This window comes from Pagrus major, chromosome 19, assembly GCF_040436345.1.
Source record: "Pagrus major chromosome 19, Pma_NU_1.0".
NCBI classification, from domain to species: Eukaryota; Metazoa; Chordata; class Actinopteri; order Spariformes; family Sparidae; genus Pagrus; species Pagrus major.
This window is the reverse complement of record NC_133233.1, coordinates 17,390,235-17,412,948: the sequence shown is the minus strand read 5'-3', so window position 1 is coordinate 17,412,948 and position 22,714 is coordinate 17,390,235. Positions and strand designations below refer to the sequence as shown.

Below are 22,714 nucleotides of genomic sequence, written 5' to 3'. Positions count from 1 at the left end.
TTCGGGAAATAAACCTACCTGCTTTCACAATAAAAGCATGGTGACTACTTCATTAGTGGTTGACAAAAGTAAACAAGAGGCAAATGAAACAGTGAGGTTTAATTTACAAATATATGTATATAATAATAATTATTAATGTTGCTTTATTTGTATGACTTTTTGTACATATACGTGCATATGTGTATAGATAACCTTTTTTTTTCTTTTTCTTTCTTTATTAATTTTTCACTTTTCCCATTTTGTGTTTGTCTCACCCATAAGCTATACATGGACCAAATAAGAGCCCTTTTGTCAGGTAAATGATGAATGTCATATTATAAATGGATAAACAAGGATACTGTGCGCGTATAGGTAGGTTTAAAGGATCAATGTCAAAAGTTGTTAAAGTTGAAACCTTCACATTGTAGGCTGTGTTAGGTTTTATTTTTAAAAGTTTCAACCGGAAGTTGCATTTTACTCTTTGCGCCTTCACACTGGTAGTTTAGACTTTTCTTAACTCTATTAAGGGGGATGTGTGTTTGCATCTGACTAACTAACACGCCCCGCTCTCACTCTGACTCGAGGCAGGACAGGCTCTGGCCGCTTTAGTTCAATTGGGCTAAATCTGACCTGGACTTGTCTGGCTGACTTCTTGATGCCCGACAATGCGCACCAAGCCAGTGAAGTTTGTAAAGTTATCCTTGCGCACGGGGCTGGCGGCGAGGGGTCTCGGGAGTGACATGGATCAGGCTACAAGTGTTGGTTTCTGTGCGTCCGAGAGTCAGAAGGAGACATGAGCAGCCTCTCTGCGGTGGAGATCATTTAGTCCTGGTTTTAGCAACTGGAGTATCAGTGAAGCTGAAGGTTGTATCATTTCTGTGACAATTTCACTTTCAACAGCATTTTGTTTTTGTTGTACAACTCTTGGATAATCACCCACGCCGCGGAGACACTTTTGGAGATCTGAATTACGCACGGGATTCCTCTAACAAATGACAGCTCCTCAGTGGTTTGTTGCTCCCTCACTTCACCCCCTCAGGTCCCCGCACCGCACCGACACACCGCATCACTCCCCTCACCAGGTGAGGTAGACGCGGGGAGTGAAAGCCCCTCTGCCTGTTTCAGTGCGCCGGCGTGCGGCCGCGGGCCACCTGGCCGAGGATGTGGGGAGGAGGCTTCCCGATGTATGTCACCGTGATTTTGACTCTTCTCCTGGTCATCATCGACGTGAAAGCCAGCGGGGAGTATTGCCACGGCTGGCAGGACTCCCAGGGCGCGTGGAAAGAAGGTTTCCAGTGTCCGGAGAAGATCGACGGCGTGGATGCGATCATCTGCTGCGGGAAATGCGAGCTGCGCTACTGCTGCTCCAGCACGGACGCACGGCTGGATCAGGGGAGCTGCGATAATGACCGGCAGGCTCCGCAGCCCGGGACAGAGAGCAAGGAGAACAAGGACAATGGTGCAGGTATAAACCCACAACTTTTACTGTTTTTACAACTTTTGCCACAAATATTGTGTTGGGCATCATTAAAAGTAGATAATACACAGTGTAAAATACACTGCAAAAGAGAGACACAATCACACGAGAATGATGCATAACATATAAGATTTAAGATGAGTGATGCTGGTGGACTGGATGTTGCTGGGAGGTAGTTTTGGGTGGGAACTGTCACAATAAAAGCCTGTAATCCCCCCCAAATCTTTACTGTGTGTGTCAGAGAAAGACTGTAAAATATATCAAAGACTTAAAGCTGACCTGTTGCTCTGCCAAACTTCTGTTCTTAAGGTTTTGTCCCAAAAGAAAGTGGTTTACAAATAAATTTAAATGCTCAGTGTGTTGACGCCATGCCCGGGGCGCATGCACAGGATGTCTTAAATTTGATAGTAAATTGCAGGCCTGCTACAAGGCTCGGTTTCCTCTCATAAACCCAACAGTATCTCCCTGTTAAAGAGGTTCATCTGCTGCCTGCCCCGGTTTGGCAACGACAGCTGCGCAGGAGACAGGCAGCAGACTCCTCCAAAAAAACAGTTAACTGCGCGCACAAATGGCAAACTGTGCCGTGCTGCACTTATAAATAGCCGTGTTTGTTCTGGCCTGTAACAGTGCAAAGAGGGGGGTGGGGGTGGGGGGCTGGGCTCAGATCACGCTGTCCCCACGGGGATCAAGTTTGGACTTGACCGGATCTTGGACAGTGGCTGCACCAAAAGGCGCTGACAGCTCTGCTCATAAAAAAAAAAAAAAACCCACACAAATCGCGTTATGTATCATTTCCTAGAGTCCCTTTCCTCCTCCAGGGCAGTCTCTCTGGTGTCTCTGGGCTGTCAGGAGATTCACACCAAACTGCAGTTAAAGAGAAGCATCGTTTACAAAACTTAGGGCTAAAAAAGAACCCATATTTGTCACTTTAATGCAGTCTTCCTCCAGCCTGGCTCCCCATCCATCCTCGCTGACATTCCCATAAATAAATCCACCATAAAGTCCCTTGAAGCTGCATCATATCTTGGATAAAAGATCAACAAGTTGATAACAGCACTCCAGCAAAATATAGCAACTGCTGGACATCAGAGAAAAGGGCAACACAGGCTTACTTCATGCTTCCCTGGAGGATTTCATGCCCTCTTTAGGACCTCCAGCTACAGCATAATCTGTCATTTGCTAAGACTATCATGCCTTATCACCGCAGGAAGTGGTATATACATTTCACTCAGTGGCCTCCAGCCAACATAACTTAAAGAAAAGCAGCTTTTCTGTCTGTTTTTCATACAAGGGCCCAGCTCAGTTTGTGCATTTCATTCATTTCTCATATGCTTGCAGCCTATTAATCATCCAGGGGAAAGATACACGCTGTGATGTCAATGGATAACAGGCAGGAAATTATTAATGTGCTCAACATGAAGGAACATATGGTATTTAGGAACAGGAGAACACCCCGTGGGATAAGAGCTGGAGACGGGGGAGAGTCCAGCCAGCGCAGCCACAAAGACTGTGCCCAAAACAAGAGCTTAAGAGAGAGGGAGAGGAGAGGAGGAGGGGGTGGTGGTGTTACTGCGGCATGGCTGCCACAGCTCAACTGCTGCAACAGGTGTGGAGGAGTGACAGCAGCCAGGGAACAATAGGAGGGTTCAGGCGGCATGTGCACAAGATGAGAAAATCACACGAAGCAAGAAATAAAGAAATAAAGCTCCTTTTTTAAAATGTAGTAGACAGTTAAGTCTAGTTTTTAAAAGATTTGATTCAGTGATTCAGACTTTTGACTCTATAACATTTATTTTACAGCTGTAATTACTTGTTACAAGTACCCCTAAGTCATACTTGAGTAAAAGTAAAGATATTTTGGTTAGATAATACTAGTACGAATAGTACTTGAGTAAAAATCTCAAAGTATCTCACATTAAATGTCCTTAAGTATCAAAAGTGCATGTGAAAGTAAATTATACAATATTTCCATGCAGTAATGGAATGCAACTAAGTACACTGATTCAAATACTGTACTTGAGTACAATTCTGAGTTACTTGTACTGTACTTGAGTATTTCCATTTCCTGGTACTTTACACTTCCACTCCACTACATTTTGGAGGCAAATATTGTACTTTTCACTCCACTACACTTGTTTGGTAACTTACAAGTTACTTTGCAGATTACAGGCTGCATCAGAGCCAAAGCATCAGATTTTTAAATGTATTCATTTTGTGGTCAATCAGATAAAAAAACAACACTGATTCTGGTAATCTGAAAAGTGCTGAGTCTTGGATCCAATAAGCCAGGACAGTAATGAGATAATTAAAGCCAAAGTACACAGTATATACTGTACATACATGTAAATATATGTATAATTTACTTTTACTTGTACTTTTGATACTAAAGTACATTTAATATCAGATACTTTAAGACTTTTAATCTAGTACCATTTGCATGGGTGACTTTCACTTTTACCAAAGTAATATTTTAACATGATATCTTTACTTTTACTTAATTATGAATTTAGGGTATAGTTTATACAAGACTGTTCACATGAATGTCCATGTTTACTGTGTACTATGGATCAATCAGATGCGATATTCAGCATCTTTCTGATCATCAGAATCAGTGTTTTTCTTTTATCTGAAAATGTAGTGGAGTGGAAGTATAAAGTAGCAGAAAATGGAAATATTCAAGTAAAGTACAAGTACTTGAGTAAATGTTTTATTAGTTACATTCCGTCACTGCTAGTTACACATGTAGATTTTACATTATAAAACATACTATAAGCTATATGTGCAATAGATTGTTAATGTCACACCAGTAGTTCCCAACTTTTTTGGCTTGTAGGCTCTTACAGAAAATCAGTGATCCTTACTCTGATGTCACGATTCAGATGTCTGCGAGAGATGATCCCATTTACATAACTGAAACCCAAAGAGGTCAACTTTTATCTCAACAACTATTCAATGTAATTCCATGAAATTTAGTACATTACACATTCATCTTGCTCACAAGATAGGTTGTAGTAACTTTATTTACACCTTAAATCATCATCATAAAGTCAAACTTTTAGTTTGTCCATTGGCTTATGACCAGATACCCTCACATCTCTAACCCTTATCATTATACATTTGCATTAAAAATAAAAATCTAGCCAACGTATGGCCAGATCTAAGCCTGCAGCTTGGTCGAGAGCACTGACTGGAGAATTAACCCATTACACATGTTTTGATGGTGGGGACGACCGGAGCAATCAGGGGAAGCCCACGCAAGCACGGGGAGAACACAAGATCCCAAACTGGGGTTTGAACACAGGACCTTCTTGCTGTGAGGCAACAGTGCTAACCACTGCAGCACCATGCTACCAGTAACTAGAGAGAAATCATAACAATGTTCATTTGTGAAGATTATATTTCTGAAAAAAACATTTAAGTTTCATGAAAAATTGTTACCATTGTAACAAAATTGTTGCTACAGAGTTTATTTTCTGCAATAATCCACAATCCAGTTGAAAAGTCCCGTTGGCTTTTTGTCGAGGCACCCAGGGTGATGCTAACTTTCGGGTTGGCCTGCACTCTATAGGCTACATGTCAGCATGCTGAGGTTAAATTTGAAGTCAAAGCAGCATTTGACCTGAGTTCAGCCTCACAGAGCTGCTGGCTGGGCTGTAGACTCTTAGTTTTGTTCTGTCCTGCCCCGTTCACGACCTCTCAGGTTTGTCTCATGTCCTCTGGGAGGAGGCCCGACCCCTAGATTGAGAACCATCAGACAAATCTACCCAACAGTATATAAAGTAGTTACAACTAGCTCCACCATGAGCAACTGTAATTAGTATTAACGTATTATTTACTTATGTACTTTTACTTAAGTAGGACTTAACTGAAGTATTCTTTGATTACTCTCATGGTTTTTGTACTTCAGTGAATGGTCTGAGTGTTTTCTTCCACCTTTGATTTGCTGAACTTTCAGTGGTGTTTTTTTCCCCCTCCATGAATGATTTACAGTTGAGTGTTTTGGAGGGGAGCTCTGCAGTGAAAGTAGGGATGAAGTAACACAAGACGAAAGTTTTTGCAGTTACTAATCCTCATCATCCATGCAAAAAGGAAGGGAGTGGGAGCAGTGTGTGTTGTTGAGGTGGAGGCCATATAAGTGCAGGAAAAGAGGGCAGTCAGAGGCTCCCTGGGACATTTCTGCGCTTGTAACTTATATATGTGTTGCCATAACAGAGTTCCCGTTAAAACCTGTTTACAGGAAGGAGGTACGTTAGCCACTGAAGTTGACACCGCTTCTTGTCAAAGGGAAGCGGGTCAAGGTCCGGGTCTGTTTCATGTCACCGTGTCTTGGCCTCCTCTGTCTTCTGTCACCTGAATTTAACCACCTCAGCCAACAAATGTCCTCCGGCTCTGAACATGTTTCACGCAGTAATCCTTTTTAATACCTCGCTTGCTTTTGATGAGCATTTTGAAATGTTTCTCAAGGCCGTATGGATGTATTTCAAAGAGACAAAAGGAAACTGGAGCCAGTTGCCACCTCTCTCCCTCTCTTTTACTCTTTGGCATACAGTTACACCTCATAACACATGGGCACATTCAAAGCGGAAAATAACTACACCCTGTGGGAACAATAAAACACAACTAATCACTTATAATGTAACATGGCCGTTATTGTGTTGGTAAGGTGTTTGTGTGAGCGAGCATGGGAATGAACAAGTCGGGGGAAACACCTCAGAGGTGACCTCACCTCGCCTGTCGCCCCGTCTCTGCCAAAGAACTTCACTCTGTGCCCCTCGTTATTAAGCCGAAAAAAAAAATCGTTATTGTTGATCGGCTTCAACGTTGCTGTTGGAGCTTCTCCTGCTCACTGGACCTGAGATCCTCGAGTATAAAAATGTCCATTCGTTTAATAACACCTCTGCTGTTTGACCCAGCGAACGACACTCTGATTGGTGGGATTGTCAGAGTTGCGCAAGCGCTTTCTTTTTCCGAGGTCTGATTTGCTGTTTTGAACAAAAAGAAAGAAAAGGTCAGCGAGAAGGAATTGGCTTTCTCCTTTGATTTAAAGGGCTGAATAACCTCCCATTCAGCTACATTAAATCAGTCAACTTTAATACCCTTCTTTAAGCAGGAGCCAAGTACTGTAGTTCAACTTGAGTAACTTATTTTCAAAGGCTTGGTCATAAATAGCCGAAGAAAAAAAAAATGGAGGGTCACAAATATCTGCTGGCAGCCGGTCTTAAGAATGTCACACACACACACACACACACACACACACACACAGGTCTGCAGGGTCGAGGCTGGGGACACAGCAGGGCGCTGAGGATTAAAACAGATCAAAACAAAGTTAATAACTGCTAATGAGAGCCTGGGACTCCCTGGGGACCCGATCCCGGTGCACCTCTCATTCTTCTACTCAGGTCCAAACACTCCTCTCTGCTCACTCTTTTGTTTCACTGTCTCACCCAATCTCCACTCACATGCAGGCAGAGAAGCAGGAGTGTGAGTGTGTGTGAGGCGGCATTGCTTTTTGAAGTTTGAAGGTGCACTATGTAGTTTCAGGGGAAGAAATTTTAATCAGGAGAGAAAGATCTTCATTGACATATATTGATTTTTTTTTATGCCTAAACAGACTAAAACTTTGTTTTCATGCATGAATAAACTGAATAAACAAACTCACCTTAAAGGACAACACAATTTCATACTGTTTTACTTTGTTTATATGTGGCGGACCCTGCCACCTTTCTAGCTTCAAACAGTGTTCTGGGGACCTTATTTTCCTCTGAGAACAGCTCGTTTATTCAGTCATGGAAAAAATAAATATTTCTAAGTTTGTTTTATTACGTCATTAATATTGTAAATATTAAAATTCTTCTCCAAAACTACATAGCTCATCTTTAATGTTCAACTTAGAAGTCTATATTGCAGGTTTGGTATCTGTAACATATCTTTAACATGAATGTGTCTTTGTCTTCTCTCTGCAGTGCCCATCTATGTGCCCTTCCTGATCGTGGGCTCTGTGTTCGTAGCCTTCATCCTGGTGGGCTCTGTGGTGGCCGTGTGCTGCTGCCGCTGCCTCCGGCCCAAGCAGGAACTCTCATCAGGAGGTGCGTCAGGAGGCGGAGCTGGCGGTGGTCGCCTCTTGGAGACCATCCCCATGATGGCCAGTGCGGGGACCTCCAGAGGTTCATCGTCCCGCCAGTCCAGCACGGCCACCTCGTCCAGCTCCTCCGCCCCGCCAGCTGCGCCCCGCCCCATCCCCCCTCCCCTCATGCGGGCTCAGGCCTCCTGCTGCCTGCCCCCTGATGCCAGCGTCTTCGTCAACATGCCCACTAACTTCTCCGTGCTCAACTGCCAGCAGGCCACACAGATAATGCCTCACCAGGGACAGTTCCTGCACCCGCAGTACATCGGCTACGCCCACCCTACCCAAGCCTTCCTGGACCCCACTCAGGGAGGATACAGACCCCTCCAGTCTCCTTGCCCTCCTCCCACTGGTGGGTCCAGTATCACCAGTGACCAGAAATACCCCCCAGTGACTGTGTGATGAATCTGCAGACCACTCTGCCACTTTGTTGTGAAGTTTAACCTGTGAGGGCTGCGCCAGAGACCTTTTAGGGGGGACGCTGCCGGAGTGGAAACAAAAAATCAGACTCACATGAAGGACTCATGGAGCCGTGGAGGCAGCAGGGCCTGTCTGCTATTGTGTGTGGTGTGTGTGTGTCTGTTTAGTGTGTCGTATGATCTCTTGGCAGGTTTGAATGAGCTAAGCTCAGCCAATGATTGATGCATAAACAAGTTTCTGTCTTGATGCATTTTGGAGGGTTAAACAGCCCAGATGGATGATAAAGCACGGCTCAAATAAAGACTGTGCATGTGTCTGTGTTTGCATGAGTGTGTATGAGAGAGTGAGAAAAAGATTTGTTGGCTTATATGTGCTTGAATGAGTGATGACTGGATGATTTATAGCAGTGAACTGTATGAAAAATTGATATTCAAGCAAAAAAAAAGAACCTATGACCACATGCTGTGTTTGTGCCATGTGCACGTCTGCACTTGTGAACGGTTGTGAATGGTTTATACAATACTGTATATGACTGCATGTGTTGAAAGTATGAGGAGAAAGCATGTGAAGAGACGTTCGTACTGTACGTGTTTGAGCTGGTGTGAAGTGTGGAGGGATGTTGTCGTATGAGTAACTGTGAGTGAGCTGCATGTAATGGGAAATGCAGGTGGCGTGATGTGAAAGGCAGTCACCATCTCCCCGGAGAGCATTTAAAGTCTAATGAAGTGAACACAGGACATAGACTGTGACGCACCACCCTCCTCCAGCCACCCAAAAAGAAAAAACACAAAAAATCCCCAACTTTCCTGAGTGGAAACACACACCGACCCTTGAAAAATTAAAAAATATTCGCGAGACTTGCAGTTAATGTACCTGTGTACAAGTGTAAGTGTGTGACAGAGACACAGAGAGAGGCAGCTCTCTGAAGATTATAGAGTTAATTATACAGCCAACTTCACTTCTCTCCTGTGAGAGGTGTGTGTGCATGTGTGTGTGTTTAACACCCCCACAGTTCAGTGCCTTAGCGGAGGGCACAGGCAGCTCCAGGGCAGCTTTGAGTCATTATTTTCCACTTAAGAAAGGCACAGAAATGGCGGTTACTGGTTTGTTAATCTGGAAAAAAAAAAGTTAAATGTTGCTTTTTTTTTTCTTCAGCCGTTCAGTGTGCTGTCGTGCAGCTGGGTCACTGGTAACTCAGTAACATGCAGCTTGAGGAATGTGCTGCTCCACTGAGCCCGATTGTACTGAAACCGGGATGTTTGTGTGCCTCAACTGTACTCCAATCATAGTGTCTGTAAGATACAGTCGGCAGCTTGTGTGTGACAAAATTATCTGTAAAATGACGTATGAAAATTGGTCCAATTTGATGCTAGGAGTGACATTTTTCATATGAATTCTAAAGAAAATAAACATTTAAAAAGAAAGCAGTGTGTTGAGAGCTTATGTGTGCTGGAATCTTATCACCTTCTACTGTCATACATGTATAACAAGCAATGATTTGTGCTTTAAGTCTGTAAGAATTGGCTACCCGATGAATCCATAGACCATATTCACATGGCTGCCATTTTCCTCTGATGTCAGGCTCAGGGTGGTACTGCTGTGTTCCTGGTTCAGGTTGTATGAACGTAGGGAATCTGACTAATCATAATTTCACTGCTTACTGAAAAGGCAACAGATCTACAGATCAAATCTAGAGGGACAGTCGGGCTGCATTTCAAGATAAAACAACATATTTGACAACCCCTTAGTCTCAGTTGAGCGTTGGTGTTTACTCTGCTAACACAGGAGCTTTGGACCACCAGAGGGAGGAGGTTTTCAGAAGTTATTGTTGCGATGTGGACTCGTCTCGACTTGAGTCACTGTTTTGATGACTTTTGACATGAGACATTGTGACTCGAAAGACTTGTCTGTGTTCATTTTATGGTTTCTGATTAGTTTTTTTTTTTCCGTCTGGCTGTCAGTATTTCACTGTTTAAAAGTGATGAGGAGGGAAAATGTTTTTGATTGAGAAAGAAGAAATAAACAAACTAAATAAACATTATAATGATTTTTTCTTCAAAAACGACATAGTGCCCCTTTAAACAGGATACATAAATTGGCCAATGTTGTCATTATCAGTTTTTTTCTCTGCAGTATTTTTGGTTGGGAAAAGGCGACTTAACTAAAGGCTCGACTTGACTTGACTTGCCCTAAAAAAATGACTGAACCGAGACTTAAACCAAATCACTCGAGTCATATGTCTGTTTTTGGTCTGTCTTTAGGTAAGTGATATTTACATACACACACTTGGAAACTTGGTCGACAAAAAAACAAATGTGTGCTGAATGGGTTTTTTCGCACACAGAGCTGTCTCAAACAGCTCTTAATCCCTTTCAAACACAAACACTCTCACGCTTAAACACTAATTACAGCCCATTTACAGACAGCTCTACCACCCACCAAGGACAAAACGAATACCTGTCACATCACCCGTCTTACAGAGAGGAAGGAGGAATAATACACCACAACAATGGACAGTTTGAATCTATATGTGGAGGTGTAGTTTTGGCAGGCTCCTCCAGAAACTCAGCTACAGTGATGTGGAAAGCTGGGGAAGTCACCGGGGACGAGTTGAAAAGCATAAAAGGCTCTCTGGCTCCTGCTCGATGGATTCTCCATACTGTAGCAGCTGTAGTCGGTTTGGGCTGGGCCACATCCAGGAAGGTGGGTGGGAAAGGGATCTCCAGTTGGACTCCAGTGGAGGGGGGGTATTATTCGGCTAATGGTGTGTTTAAACTGACTCCTGAGCTTCAAGAGGGAGCGTGGGAGAGGTTTGATTGTGGTGCTGTATGAAATCACACATATCACATGTTCAAATCAAACTTTTTTGATCCCTTTTAAGCATAAAATGTAAACCAAATCCTACTTGTAATCAAGAGACGGAGACATTTAGTCAGGCCATGGATTGATTAGATTTAATGATTAGGACTTAGATGGACAACCCCCCTCTCTCAACCTTTCAGTCTTGCATTCCTGAACCAGAGTGTCTTCAACACAGAGCACGTAGACAATGGACTCTACATTCAGACAAATCCCAGAGCCAGAAAAACACTTTATCCAGGCGAGTGTCTCAATCGGGTCCCTTCTGTTTGGATGCCTATTAGCACTAGTTCAAGTAAAATATTCCCTCTATAAGACATGTCTCCACATATGAGTACAAAAACAGGCATTAATGGAAAGAGAAAAAAAAAAAAACACATACACATTAAAGTCCACTTTATTAAAAAAAAAAGAGAAAAGAAACAGTCCAGTAGTGAGTGGGAATCCAACAGAACTGAAGGAGGAAGCTCTAATGCCGTGACTGCTGCTTCTATGGGAGCTGACGATGCTAGACAGGAGGCATCAGGAATCACAGGAGTGGTCAGAAACAAAGTGGAGGGGAGACATGGAGGCTGCAGAGATGATAAGAAGGAAGAAATAAGCAGGAGGATGTCCCAGTGGCGTAGCAGGGTGGTGGTCCAGTTTGGCATGAGCGTTTTGCCTCAGTGGCTTCTCTGTGGTGTTTGGCAGTGAGGCGATGGGGCTGTAGCTGGGGACGAGAGCTCCGGCGGTCCTTGGTTTTTAGCTTCCCTCCCTCCCGTTTTGAAGGAATTCACCGGCGCATGTGTGTGTGTGTGTGTTTATTTTGACGTCCCCTCCCCATCCTGCGCCGGCATGTGATGACAGATTTGCTAAAATCACCTCACGCGAGAGATGAGAGGGACCCGTGTAAGCGAACACACGCTGACACACACATGCACACAAACACAGGAGCGCCAATGCGTGCAGACATACATGCACAGGCAGATACAGACGCACTGGAATGCACGCACACACACACACACACACACACACACACACATACACATAAACACACAGTGGCATGAAGCAAACCCAGTCTGTGGGGTATACAGATATGGTTAGCAGTCTCTGAGTTTGACTTATCATGTCTGTGCGAGGATATGATTGCTCATGCTTGTGCAGCTCGTGTGAGTTTGAAGAATGTTTATTCCATACAGTCGGCCTGGTACCCTTCTCTCAAGTCAGTCCTCCATTTGCGCCAGCGACGGCCTTCACGCCTGACCGTGACCCCTACCCCCGGCGAGGGGTCAGGTCATAGTTCCAAGTAAGGCCACAGCAGGGGTCGGTCACCCGGCGTGAGGGTGTCACGTGAGTCTGTCTCCGCTGTCGCCTTGACAACTGTTACTACGGTGAGCCGAATGCCTTGGTCAGGGGTGGGGCTAGAGGCTGGGGCGTTGGCGGGTGGTGTCGTAGGAGCGCACTACCTGGGATTGGGACACCACGCCGTGCTCCTCTTGAGAGAAGGCATAGCCGTCTGCAGAGAGAGGGAAAAGTACAATAACACTTCACTTATTTACTTTTACTTCTGCCACAAATCATTTCGCAAAGGTGGTATTCATTACAGGAGTGTTCAGTTGGATTGCCTAACCACGTACAGGGGTTTCTATATCTGTCTGATCACCCACGTATATGTGCTCCAGGCCAAATATTGTTCAGGTACTGGGAATCAATTTGGAAATGTGTTTTTTCTGGGTTAGAAACATTTACTAGTACTGCTATCTCTCTATTTACTCACTGTTCGCCAAATTTTCAAATAAAAACCCTGAATAAGCCCATAAGCAAACAAACAAATGAAACAAATCAGACTCTGCAAAGAAAATAGCTAAGAAAACAGTTTTTCTTCCCCTTGTCTACATCTTGGCAGAATATGCATTGATTGTGAAGCTTAACATATTTTTTTTTTTTTAGACTTTATTTGATATAATGAGGGACAGGAGAAAGACTGACCATGTCTCTTTTCCACTCACAGCTTACTGAATCAACTGATAACCATGATTGAAAATATCTGGATATCATCATAGTAATAGTTTTTAAGGTCCCGTATAATGCCTATTTTCAGGTTCACACTTCTAAGTGTCTTTAAAATGTTATAGCATGTGTGTTTGGAAAGGACACTCACGTGACACAGTCTGCTGCACCGAGTTTGAGCGTCCTACGCTCGAAGGTGTTTTCCTAAAGACTCTTGTCAGCAGATGGGCCCGTTCGTTTAGACTGCAGAGAAAGGAAAGAAACATCAGTTACTCCTCAGTTACTGGTAACTAAAGAGAGCATCTCAACTACTCACACTACTACACAACACTGGGTAGCTACTGGGAATGTTTTTTAATTAGTGTACATATTTATCAGTGGTTTTGTCACTTTTTTCTTTTCAGTTATGAGTATGGCCAGGTTTTTCTGCTCTTTGACACATGTCAAAACATAATGTTGTAACTACCCACGTATTTAAGGCAGCAGGGTGATTAAAGACAGACCATTAACTTTCAGCTGTCATTGAGCAAAAGACTGAAGGATATAATCCTAAAGTAAATTTCTCCTTCACGGATCGACATAGAAACACACAGATCAATGAGCTTACAAAGTGGATTTAAGACCAGAGCGTTAGTAGGAGGTGGTTTTGATACTGACTGTTTCTGACATCCAATTTAACCCAACAGAAAGTCATAAAGTGGCTGCAGGGTAACAGGACATCCACAGTAAACTACTCCCCTGCCCCCCAACTCCTCTTCTCTCCTCCTCTCCTCTGCTTTCCAAGAAGAAGACTGGACCCTCTGTTCTGAGACCACACGCCGTCACGGCTCCTCTCCTCCCGTGACCAAAAATAACTAAGCCCTTTCCAGATATTGCACACAAATGCATGCACACACACATACTTATGTTGTCTGGTACTTCTCTACAGTCTTCTCCCCATCACTACAGCCATTAAAGTCATTAGGCAGAGGTGTTGAGTGTAAATGGAAGGACAGTTGAATCACAGATTGCGTCAGAAAGTCACTTTTTGCCAATTTTATTTGATAGAATACATCTATCTTACAACGGAGCATTAAATTCACACTAGAGGGGTTCCTCTCTTTCCCTTATGATGATCACCAGAGACGTTATGGACTAAAGCCAGCCGTCCCAAGGTTAAAATTTGGATCAGGCTGCTAGGACATTTTTAATACTGTATGTGACTGTTGGGAACCTTCACTGGAGTTTTTGTCAAAAAAGTGAGGGACTCTGATGTTTGCTCAAGAAGTCGTTGGCCAACAAAAATGATGTCTGTTAGATAGATGACAGTGCTGAGCGAATGATAAAAGACTAAATGGTGGCTGGACAAATAAATGAAAGGCTCATGCATCAGTACGACTCAAGTTGTCCTCTCTTTCTGTAATGTTTCTTTCTGGCTACCTTCTGATTGAAAAAGTTCCAAGGATGTGCCTCGTTTGAACTCTTCCCTTGAGATGCTCCTGTACGCTACCTTTCCAGCCCTTTCCCATGCCTACCCCAGGAACTACAAACACAGATGTGCTCGTTTCCATTTTGCTTCACTGCATCTTTGCCCACAGCTATTTTACTCCTCGTATTCTAAATGGACAGGGCCCCAGGATCGAGTCCTGCTTTCCTGGGTTTAAAGCAGGGTCAGTCCAGGACGGGGCCCTGCTTAGGGGTCAGGAGCAGCAGCAGCAGTGTGGTGGCCCACCCTTCCCTCCCTAATCTGAAAACATACCTCCAGACTTTTCCAGCTCTTTTCAACGGCCAAACTGTTCTGAGAAAGCAGTCTGTGTTGGTGACTCACTCACATCTGACACTTTATTACAGTGAGTCATAACTCTTTCTAATCCTTACTAGCAAATGATGGTGGAGAAAGTACTCTTCCTTTAGTAAAATTAAACTATTAAGACCACCATGCAAAACACTTAAGTAAAAAAGTAAGAAGTATAATCGTCAAAAACACTTCAAGAATCAAAAGTACAAGCACTCATCATGCAGAAGTACCCTTTCTGAATGTTAAATTCTTACATACATTGTATTTTTGGATTACTATTACCAAACTGTACTTGGGTAAATCGACTTTGTTAATTCTAAGTGCTGTATCGTAGGCAACTGGACATGTTTCATTTTCCTGAATCCAGTAAAAAACAGTTGCCTACTATACAGCACTTAGCATTACCATGACCTGGATGACTGAGAACCTTCATCAACATCCTGTACTTTGTTAAATTTAACCACTGTTAACAAATAGTCAAAACGCTACAATCTTTCTTACTTATCTATTTCTATAACGTAGCCAAAATTTCCCCAAAATCTAAACAATGCATTTGTTTCTAACACAGCTCTAATGACACCATACACACGGCTAAATCAGTACTACACATAAATCCAGGAGACACACCAGGTCTGTACAGCAGTTCAAATTGATCCACCTATGAAGCAATCCAGAGATGGAGGAATGGAAAGAATGGACATAAGGAGAGAAATAAAATGTAAACATGATACTGAGGACAAACGGGGAACGAGTGATTAAAAGATGAACAGAGAGAGAGGTGTGAACTCAGTTAATGAAAAAACAAGTGAGGATCACTCCAAAACAGCTTACAGTGGGGCACACAGGTCATTTGAGGTCACAGTTCACACAGTGGGACAGTGCAAACCCAGAAACTACCTCTGACAGCTCTGCAGCTACGGAGGGACCTCAGCCTTGGCTTCGGCCCTGTGGACGGTGCCACCAGGAAGTTAGAAATACCGTCACACAGAGAGAGACATATTCTCCCTTGCCACTTCATTAGGTACACCTATATAATCTAATGCAGCCAATCCAACAGCTCTTCCTTTTCAAAGCTTAAAATGGCCAGTTGTTGTTAATGTAACAATAGGTATATCATTAAGGCATTAAAGCACCTCTTTTCACCTTCTGTCTCAACGCTGTTTCATTGCCCGTCTCTTTAAGCCCCCCCTGATTGGTCAGCTCTAACAGGCCTGAGCAGGCACCGCCCACCGTGTTTCACACATCATTTCTGCTGGTGTTTTTGCAACCATGGCCGTGCTGGGGTGATTACTGTATACTTGTGACATCACAACCTTATGTAAGTCCCAACGGCTCGTTTGAAGGCACAGTTTTTATAATACGGGCGGTCTGCATATCTGTGTGGATTGTTTTTATACTTTCACTGTATTTATATAGCATCTAGACCTGCTTTATAATCCAAAACGACATTGAAATCTCACCCCTACTGTATGGGACCTTTCATACAGCATCAATCAAAACTGAATATTATGATCTTTGTAAGGAAATTTATGGCTGAGCTGCTGTATTGGATTATATCAAATCTTAGAGGTGTACCTTTAGAGTGGCCACTGATTTTATTATCCATATACAGTTCTATACTTAATCTGCTTATGTAAATAGAGTAGTTATACAATTATTAATGGATTATTCTTTAAGAATGAATGCAGTCATACTATAATCATATGACAAATAAGACAAAAATCAATATAATAAACTGATTGATGACACAAATAAAATTGGCTTTGTAACACTGTACATACCTGCGGCCGCTGGCATCCCTAAGTACAGCGGCCCCTGGGTCAACAGCCCGAGCTTCCAACTCCTGCACCTCCTCCAGAAGGGACTTCCTCACAGTGCGACGTATGCTGCAAAGCAGAAGGAAGCTCATCAGACTCATGAAGGACCGTTTGAATGTTATACTTTGCAGACACATGTGATTCATAATATGGAGTGTGCGTAAGTGTTGACACAGACTCAATATGGGTTATGTAAACGCTTCAGTTAAGTTAAATAGTTTCTGTATGGATACCCCATGTATATTAAATGTGTTCTACTTACGCGGTCCAAGCAAAGTCTTTGAGTAAACACGCAGTAGGCACCAGGACCAGGCCCAGCCAGAAGTACCAGCACTGCATCACCTTGCCAGCCTGGAATGACAACACACAGGCTCCATTTATTTTGCTCGTACATTAATTCAAATTGAGTATTAAGTCATTTTTCATTGCAACGAGCGCAGAGAAACATATGTGGAGACGGCAGAGAGAAACGTGCCACACAGCACATTGAAAGTCATTCACAGCATTAAAAAATCTGAGTTGTTAGCCAGACATATTTTACAGCTCTCTCACACCCTGTATCTACACCACAAACTGGGCTCAACACAGTATTCCCACAGCTGAAATACAATGCGTCTATGATGCTAAAATATAAAAATGTTGGTGAGTAACCACAGATCCCCCCTACCTGACTCTGCAGTCCAGCTGCAGCCAGCCTCGTTGACCTTTGACCCTTATCCTCAGTTTGTCTCCAGGGATTAATCTAGCCTCTAACCACTGTCTGAATTTGTCAGTCTGTCTGTCTGCTTGCCTCTTACTCCTACACATCTCATTCTCCTTTGGCTCCCTCCAATCTCACTCTTTCACAACCTTCTTTGATTAGCGACTGTGTGTTCTGTTGCTTGTTCTCGCCTGTTACTGTAAATCCCTCAATTTTCCCTTTATTACCCAATGTCTCCTCTTTGCTTATCTCCAAGAGCTCTGTGGTGTTTCACAAGCCTCGGCATGAACCTTTAAGTCGATAGTCATAAACACTTTATGCACCGTAACATACTTAACTTCAACTACTTTACTGCCCATATCATGTGTTTCCTGTGTCCTGTGTTTGGATCCAGAGATATAGAGACAATTTGGTTCCCAGAGGGAGGGGCAACAGGGAAAATGAATCAGAAAACCATTAGGAAATATCCTCTGCAGCAGCTGGAATCACAACCAAGGACACACACACTATGTCTTTCTGTGTGTGACAAACATCTACACACAGAGGAACACAGTTCATTTTTACTGCACTGGACACACATTATATCACACAGTCTTTATACACTCTGAGGATGGAGGCACGCCAAATGATTTTCTCTGATTTGTTATATCCATAGAAACAGACTGTTCGTCTCCACAACTTTACAATCAACACAAATCACACGTAGCTGGACACTTAATTCTCATGTGCACAAACTTAAACACACACTTATACTGAGCAGACATACACAGCTCTTTTCCATCCTGTCCCCCATGGACAGATGGAAATATAGATAGCGGGAGCAGGGGAAATAAGAGAGGTAATAGGGTAGTTAGGGGGGATGATGGAGGGTTGAGGGTATGGTGGTTGAGTGTCTCCGACCTTTCCCCAGTTAGACTGAGCAGCTGCAGAGATATTTGACCGCATTCCTGATTTCTGACACAAATTGAATTAATGGGCTGAGGGGAGTTTAGATGGCCCTATTCCCCTCCCCTCTTAAGACTCTCTACCCACTCAGTGGGGCACCTCAGCTCACCCCTGCCTGATCCCCAAACTCTAAAATGGGTCTCTCAATCAAGGGGTCCCCACGTACGCTCTCCTCACCAGCAGGAGCAGCCCACCCTCTTGAGTCAACACCTCCGCAGAGGGCAGTAAAAGACCGGGGCTCGGGTGACACGCGGCAGGTGCAGGAAGCCTGGTGAGAGGGGCTGGCGGGGTATAAATCTCCCCCGGGGCTCCAGCAGTGCGGACGTGGAACACCCAAGAGGTGAGTCTCATAGGCGCCATGTATTAGCAACCAAGAACAAGGGAGGGGCGGGTGATGGAGGTTGCAGGAAAGAGATGTAGAGGGAAGGGCTATTTTAACCCCTTTAACCCTCTGTTACTGAAATGAGTGACATGTGTTTATGGAGAGGGACTTGCCTGGCCCAGCATGTCGGGGGCGATGGGGATGGTGGGCCAGATGGCGGAGTAGACAGCGAAGAAGACCATCCAGAGCACCATGCTTCCCCATACCGCCAGGTGGGAAAACTACAACAGAGAGAAACAGACAGAGAGAAAAAGAAGAGCAGAAGAGAGGGATTGCAGGAGAGGATGGAGATTAAGAGACAGAAAGAGAGACAGCATGAGGTTGAATAGTTTACATACAGCTCATCCGAATATACACAACCTTTCCCTCCCTCTTTCCCCTGTCTTCATCTCGCTCTCTGTGATCTGCTGTAAGGGGACACTGTGTGAATTCCAGTGGGACCCTGCTTCATTACTGCCAGGCTGTTGTGTGGACAGCTGAACGGACAAAAGTGTCAGCGCCCTTCTGTCCATCCTGCCAATCTCTCTCTCCAACAGTAGAAAGGAGCCAAATCACGTCACCGTCACGGCCCGAGATACTGCTGTACGAAATTCTACATCAATTCTTCCATCTCTGCTGACTTTGTTTGGACCAAATACTTGGTCAGATTCTTAGTTTTGTTTATTTATTCTTTATTTTTCACTGTTTAAACACAATTTTGTTAACTGTTTTACTGTATTTTACTGAGGTAAAGCTCAAAGACATCTGGCATATACAGTATCTAGTATCAGGAATTTTTTAAAAAAACAGCAGATTTTCATACATGCTAACATTACTAGCAATTGTGGTGTGTGCATCCTTGATGTTTGTCCTAGATATATGTCCTGGATGGCCAACATAACTTCAACCTTTCACAGTAACTATATAAAGGAGTGTAAAAACACATTTCTCATGACTCGAATAAAACGTTCTTTGAAAGAAATGAGGGCATCTGGGCTTTAAGTTAAGTATGTTAAATTAAATCTGTTACGCTCTTATGTTTCTGTGTGTACTATTCATCTAACAGATGGTAATCTCACTGTTTTCTGATCTGTTTTCCTCCTTTGCTATACTCTGTCCGTGCAATGATGACGTTCATTCGTCCATTGAGAATTTCACCTCTGAAAACCAATTCAACACTTGAAAATTTCCTAGAAGCACTATAAAGCTGTTTTTCTATAAGTGGACCCTCTTTGTGTTGATCTGTTTGCCATGAGTGACACCACAATATGCTGCAATGTACCAGCAAATGCGGGAAAGTAGAAGACTGCATCTAGTAAAAATGGATGTAAACAATTCTGGATTTTAAGGATAAGCTCACCCCATAATGAAAATTCAACTGAAGTAAAATGTGGCTCCATACACCTTGTCCAGTGTAATCAAAGTCTCTGGGAGTCTCAAAATCACAGATTGATTTGAAAGGACATCCTTGATGGGCCGTCGAACTTGTAACGCTTTTGGGATTGCGGGATTCCCGGAGACCAGGATTATGCCGGACGCCATTTTATGTTTTAAAACAAGTCCCCATCTACTTCAGTTTCAGCAGAATGCTGCAACGCTGTTTTGCTTTAAAGCTTCAGAAATGTTTTGTGGACTACAAAACTTCACCCGACTTACCATCGGCATGTGGGTGAGTAGATAATGACAAAATTTTCAATTTTGGGTGAACTTATCCTTTAAAAACATTTTTAAAAAAAGAGTTAGACCTCAAGATTAGACACGATGAGTTTTAGTGAGTAACACTGTCATTCAGTGTTTACAAGGAAGCTCCACAGTGTTAATTTATCAACATCTGGACATTTGAGGTTTTTTTTGCAAGTGGAAAAGTTTGAAATACTGAACGGGAGCAATGGAAAAAAAATTGCAGCCACATGTGAATTGCTTGGAAGAAGAGGTGCAAGCAATTGGAGTTGAAACCTCAAACCTCCACCACGAGATCAAGGTAAGCCACATCTTTTCCCATGTCTTTCCTGACTATGAAGCATTTAGACCAGGTTATGTGAAACCACCCCCCTTCTCCACTTTATTTATCAACGGTTGAGTAAAATACAGCACATGTGGCGTGGCATATTAGAGTGTGTTACTGTTCCTACCCTGGTCCAAGCGGTGGTCTCCATTCCAGCTTTCAGACATACTGTAACTACCACATACTACACACACACACACACAGGGGGGAGAGGGAGGGCAAATAAAAAAACAGAGAAACAGGATTAGTTTGCTGGCGTCTGTGGAGATAATAAACATTAATGTTATATAGTAAACTCAGCAATGTCTGTAAAAAATGCTCAGGACCCCCACAGCCCAAACACAACAAATAAACCCCACTGACATTCACACGAGACGGTAGGGAGTAAAATGATAGCGAGAGTGTGAGATGGAGAAGTGAACAGAGAGAAAAGATGGATGAATGTGGAGAGGAGACAGACTGGCTAGACGGGACTAGATTGACTGGAGACTCGCAACGTCTCTGAGGACGCAGCACAGCGCTGATGTGTACACAAATACTCTGCATGTGTAACAAAAATGCACAATTGTGCATGCCAAATGACACAATAAAAATAGAATATAAACATAAATAAATAAGAGTAAGTAAGATAGTAAGATACTTACTGTGTAGACCATATTTCCAACGAACAGGTAGTCATTTCCTTTACCGTCACTGAAGGGAGAGTCTATGGAGACACACACATTCAGATGACTCATGAGTGATACCAGCCAGAGTTGTGGAAATGTAGATGAGCTACTCCTGCAAGTCACTTACCGTGCTCTAACATTTTAAGTGGGAACCAAAAGAGAATAATTGAATGAATCAGTGCATTGATACAGTGACCCCAAAACACCTAAAAGACAGAGAGAGAGACAGAAAAAGGAGGAAAACAAGTCAGTGCAAACTAATGCCAAAGCATACATAAGCCCCCACACACATAAAAACAGCAATCCCTCACAGTTACATACAACTTCCACTGTGTTCTTGCCATCAAAAGTGCCCTCCTGTACTGTGCACACACACACACACACACACACACACACACACACACACACACACACACACACACACACACACACACACACACACACACTCACACACATACAGTAGTTTGGGTTGCTGGTGTACCCTCTAAAATGAAAGACTTCCTTATTCTGGCCCTATGAATCTCATTAGGGGGCTACCATGGAAACATCCCAGTCTCCATGCCAGTCTTGTTTACTCGCTGGCGTCCCAAACAAACAGCAGGCATCACTCGTCGATCCCACAGACAAGCCGCAAGGCACGACAGGTTGAGGGCAGAGTGTAAAAGTCATAGGTATAGCTTTGATTTAAGATGCAGCGCATGTGTTTGTTCTTGTGTGTTTGTAAACGTGTGTGCATGCACCTTGGTGTTGAAGCCCTCTGCATTCTGGGTGATTCGGTATAGCTGTGGGAAACGGAGCATGTTCTGCTGGCTGCATGGCCGGTCAAATATCCCCAGAGTGAACGGAGGCAGTGCAGTAAATATCTGCATCACACACAAGATACACATACAGCTATTAAAACACATGATGAGACAGCAGTGTGCATACATATACACAGATACTCCGACCAGCTGGACAATCAGTCTTCATATCTGTCTACATTAAGAGGAATTCCACAATGTTTGGGGGAGCCTGAAGGCATTTGCAGTCTGACATATAAGTACACACAGCAGTCACTGAAACACATGGAAAAACACTCTTGAACACACATGCATACACGTTTCTAGCACTTAGAGAGAGCAGTGATAAGAAGACAAAGTAGAGTGAGATTGATTGAGAGATAGGTAGACAGCAAGGGTCGTCCACAGGGAGGGGGTGAGACTGAGAGAGAGAGTGGAGAAATGGAAAAAGAATGAGAATTTCAGAGGTAGGGAGGGCGGGTACTCACCACATTGTAGAGGCCTATACACCAGCGCTCAAAAAGGATCTGGCCAGAGAAGCCGTTGACAAAGGCAAACCAGAGCTGGGACACAAAGAGAGGGATGAGAGGGGATGAGAAGAACAATAGTGGAGGGTAAATCTGCCTTAGGGAGGTACTGATAGTGGAAACAGCAGGGAGGGATGGCCAAATTTGTGCCTCTGTTTATAAAATGATGTGGACAGAAAGTTTTAGTAGAAATGGAGCATTTTGTAGTGGTGCTGGAAAAAAACAAAAATCCTGCAAACAGTGTGTCGCCTGTACATGAGGGTCTCACCTGTACAAGCTGTCTTTGC

At 43.5% G+C, this 22,714-nt stretch overlaps 2 protein-coding genes across 5 annotated transcripts in view; one reads left to right on the top strand and one right to left on the bottom strand.

Moving 5' to 3' along the window:
• The first annotated feature begins 616 nt into the window (after positions 1-616).
• On the top strand, positions 617-9,398 carry shisa2b (shisa family member 2b). Its single transcript, XM_073488427.1, has 2 exons — positions 617-1,444; positions 7,420-9,398. The coding sequence occupies exons 1-2, from the start codon at positions 1,141-1,143 to the stop codon at positions 7,980-7,982; spliced, it is 867 nt and encodes a 288-aa protein (XP_073344528.1). The 5' UTR covers positions 617-1,140; the 3' UTR covers positions 7,983-9,398.
• Positions 9,399-11,240: 1,842 nt separating this feature from the next.
• Positions 11,241-22,714, bottom strand: part of atp8a2 (ATPase phospholipid transporting 8A2) — a 49,766-nt gene continuing 38,292 nt past the window's right edge. For all 4 annotated transcript variants that reach the window (XM_073488266.1, XM_073488268.1, XM_073488270.1 and 1 more), the window contains 10 exons: positions 22,389-22,463; positions 21,862-21,984; positions 21,249-21,327; positions 21,098-21,159; positions 20,581-20,637; positions 18,583-18,690; positions 16,705-16,793; positions 16,407-16,511; positions 13,000-13,091; positions 11,241-12,354 (listed from right to left, as the gene is read on the bottom strand). In XM_073488266.1, coding sequence (XP_073344367.1) covers positions 12,260-12,354; positions 13,000-13,091; positions 16,407-16,511; positions 16,705-16,793; positions 18,583-18,690; positions 20,581-20,637; positions 21,098-21,159; positions 21,249-21,327; positions 21,862-21,984; positions 22,389-22,463 — 885 coding nt within the window. In that variant the 3' untranslated portion in view covers positions 11,241-12,259. The remainder of the gene's footprint in view (positions 12,355-12,999; positions 13,092-16,406; positions 16,512-16,704; positions 16,794-18,582; positions 18,691-20,580; positions 20,638-21,097; positions 21,160-21,248; positions 21,328-21,861; positions 21,985-22,388; positions 22,464-22,714) is intronic.

Excerpts from the sequence above, each read along its gene's own strand:
- shisa2b (XM_073488427.1), top strand. The coding sequence starts at position 1,141 with ATGTGGGGAGGAGGCTTCCCGATGTATGTCACCGTGATTTTGACTCTT. Across the intron at positions 1,445-7,419 it reads GAACAAGGACAATGGTGCAG|TGCCCATCTATGTGCCCTTC; the intron begins GTATAAACCCAC and ends TTCTCTCTGCAG.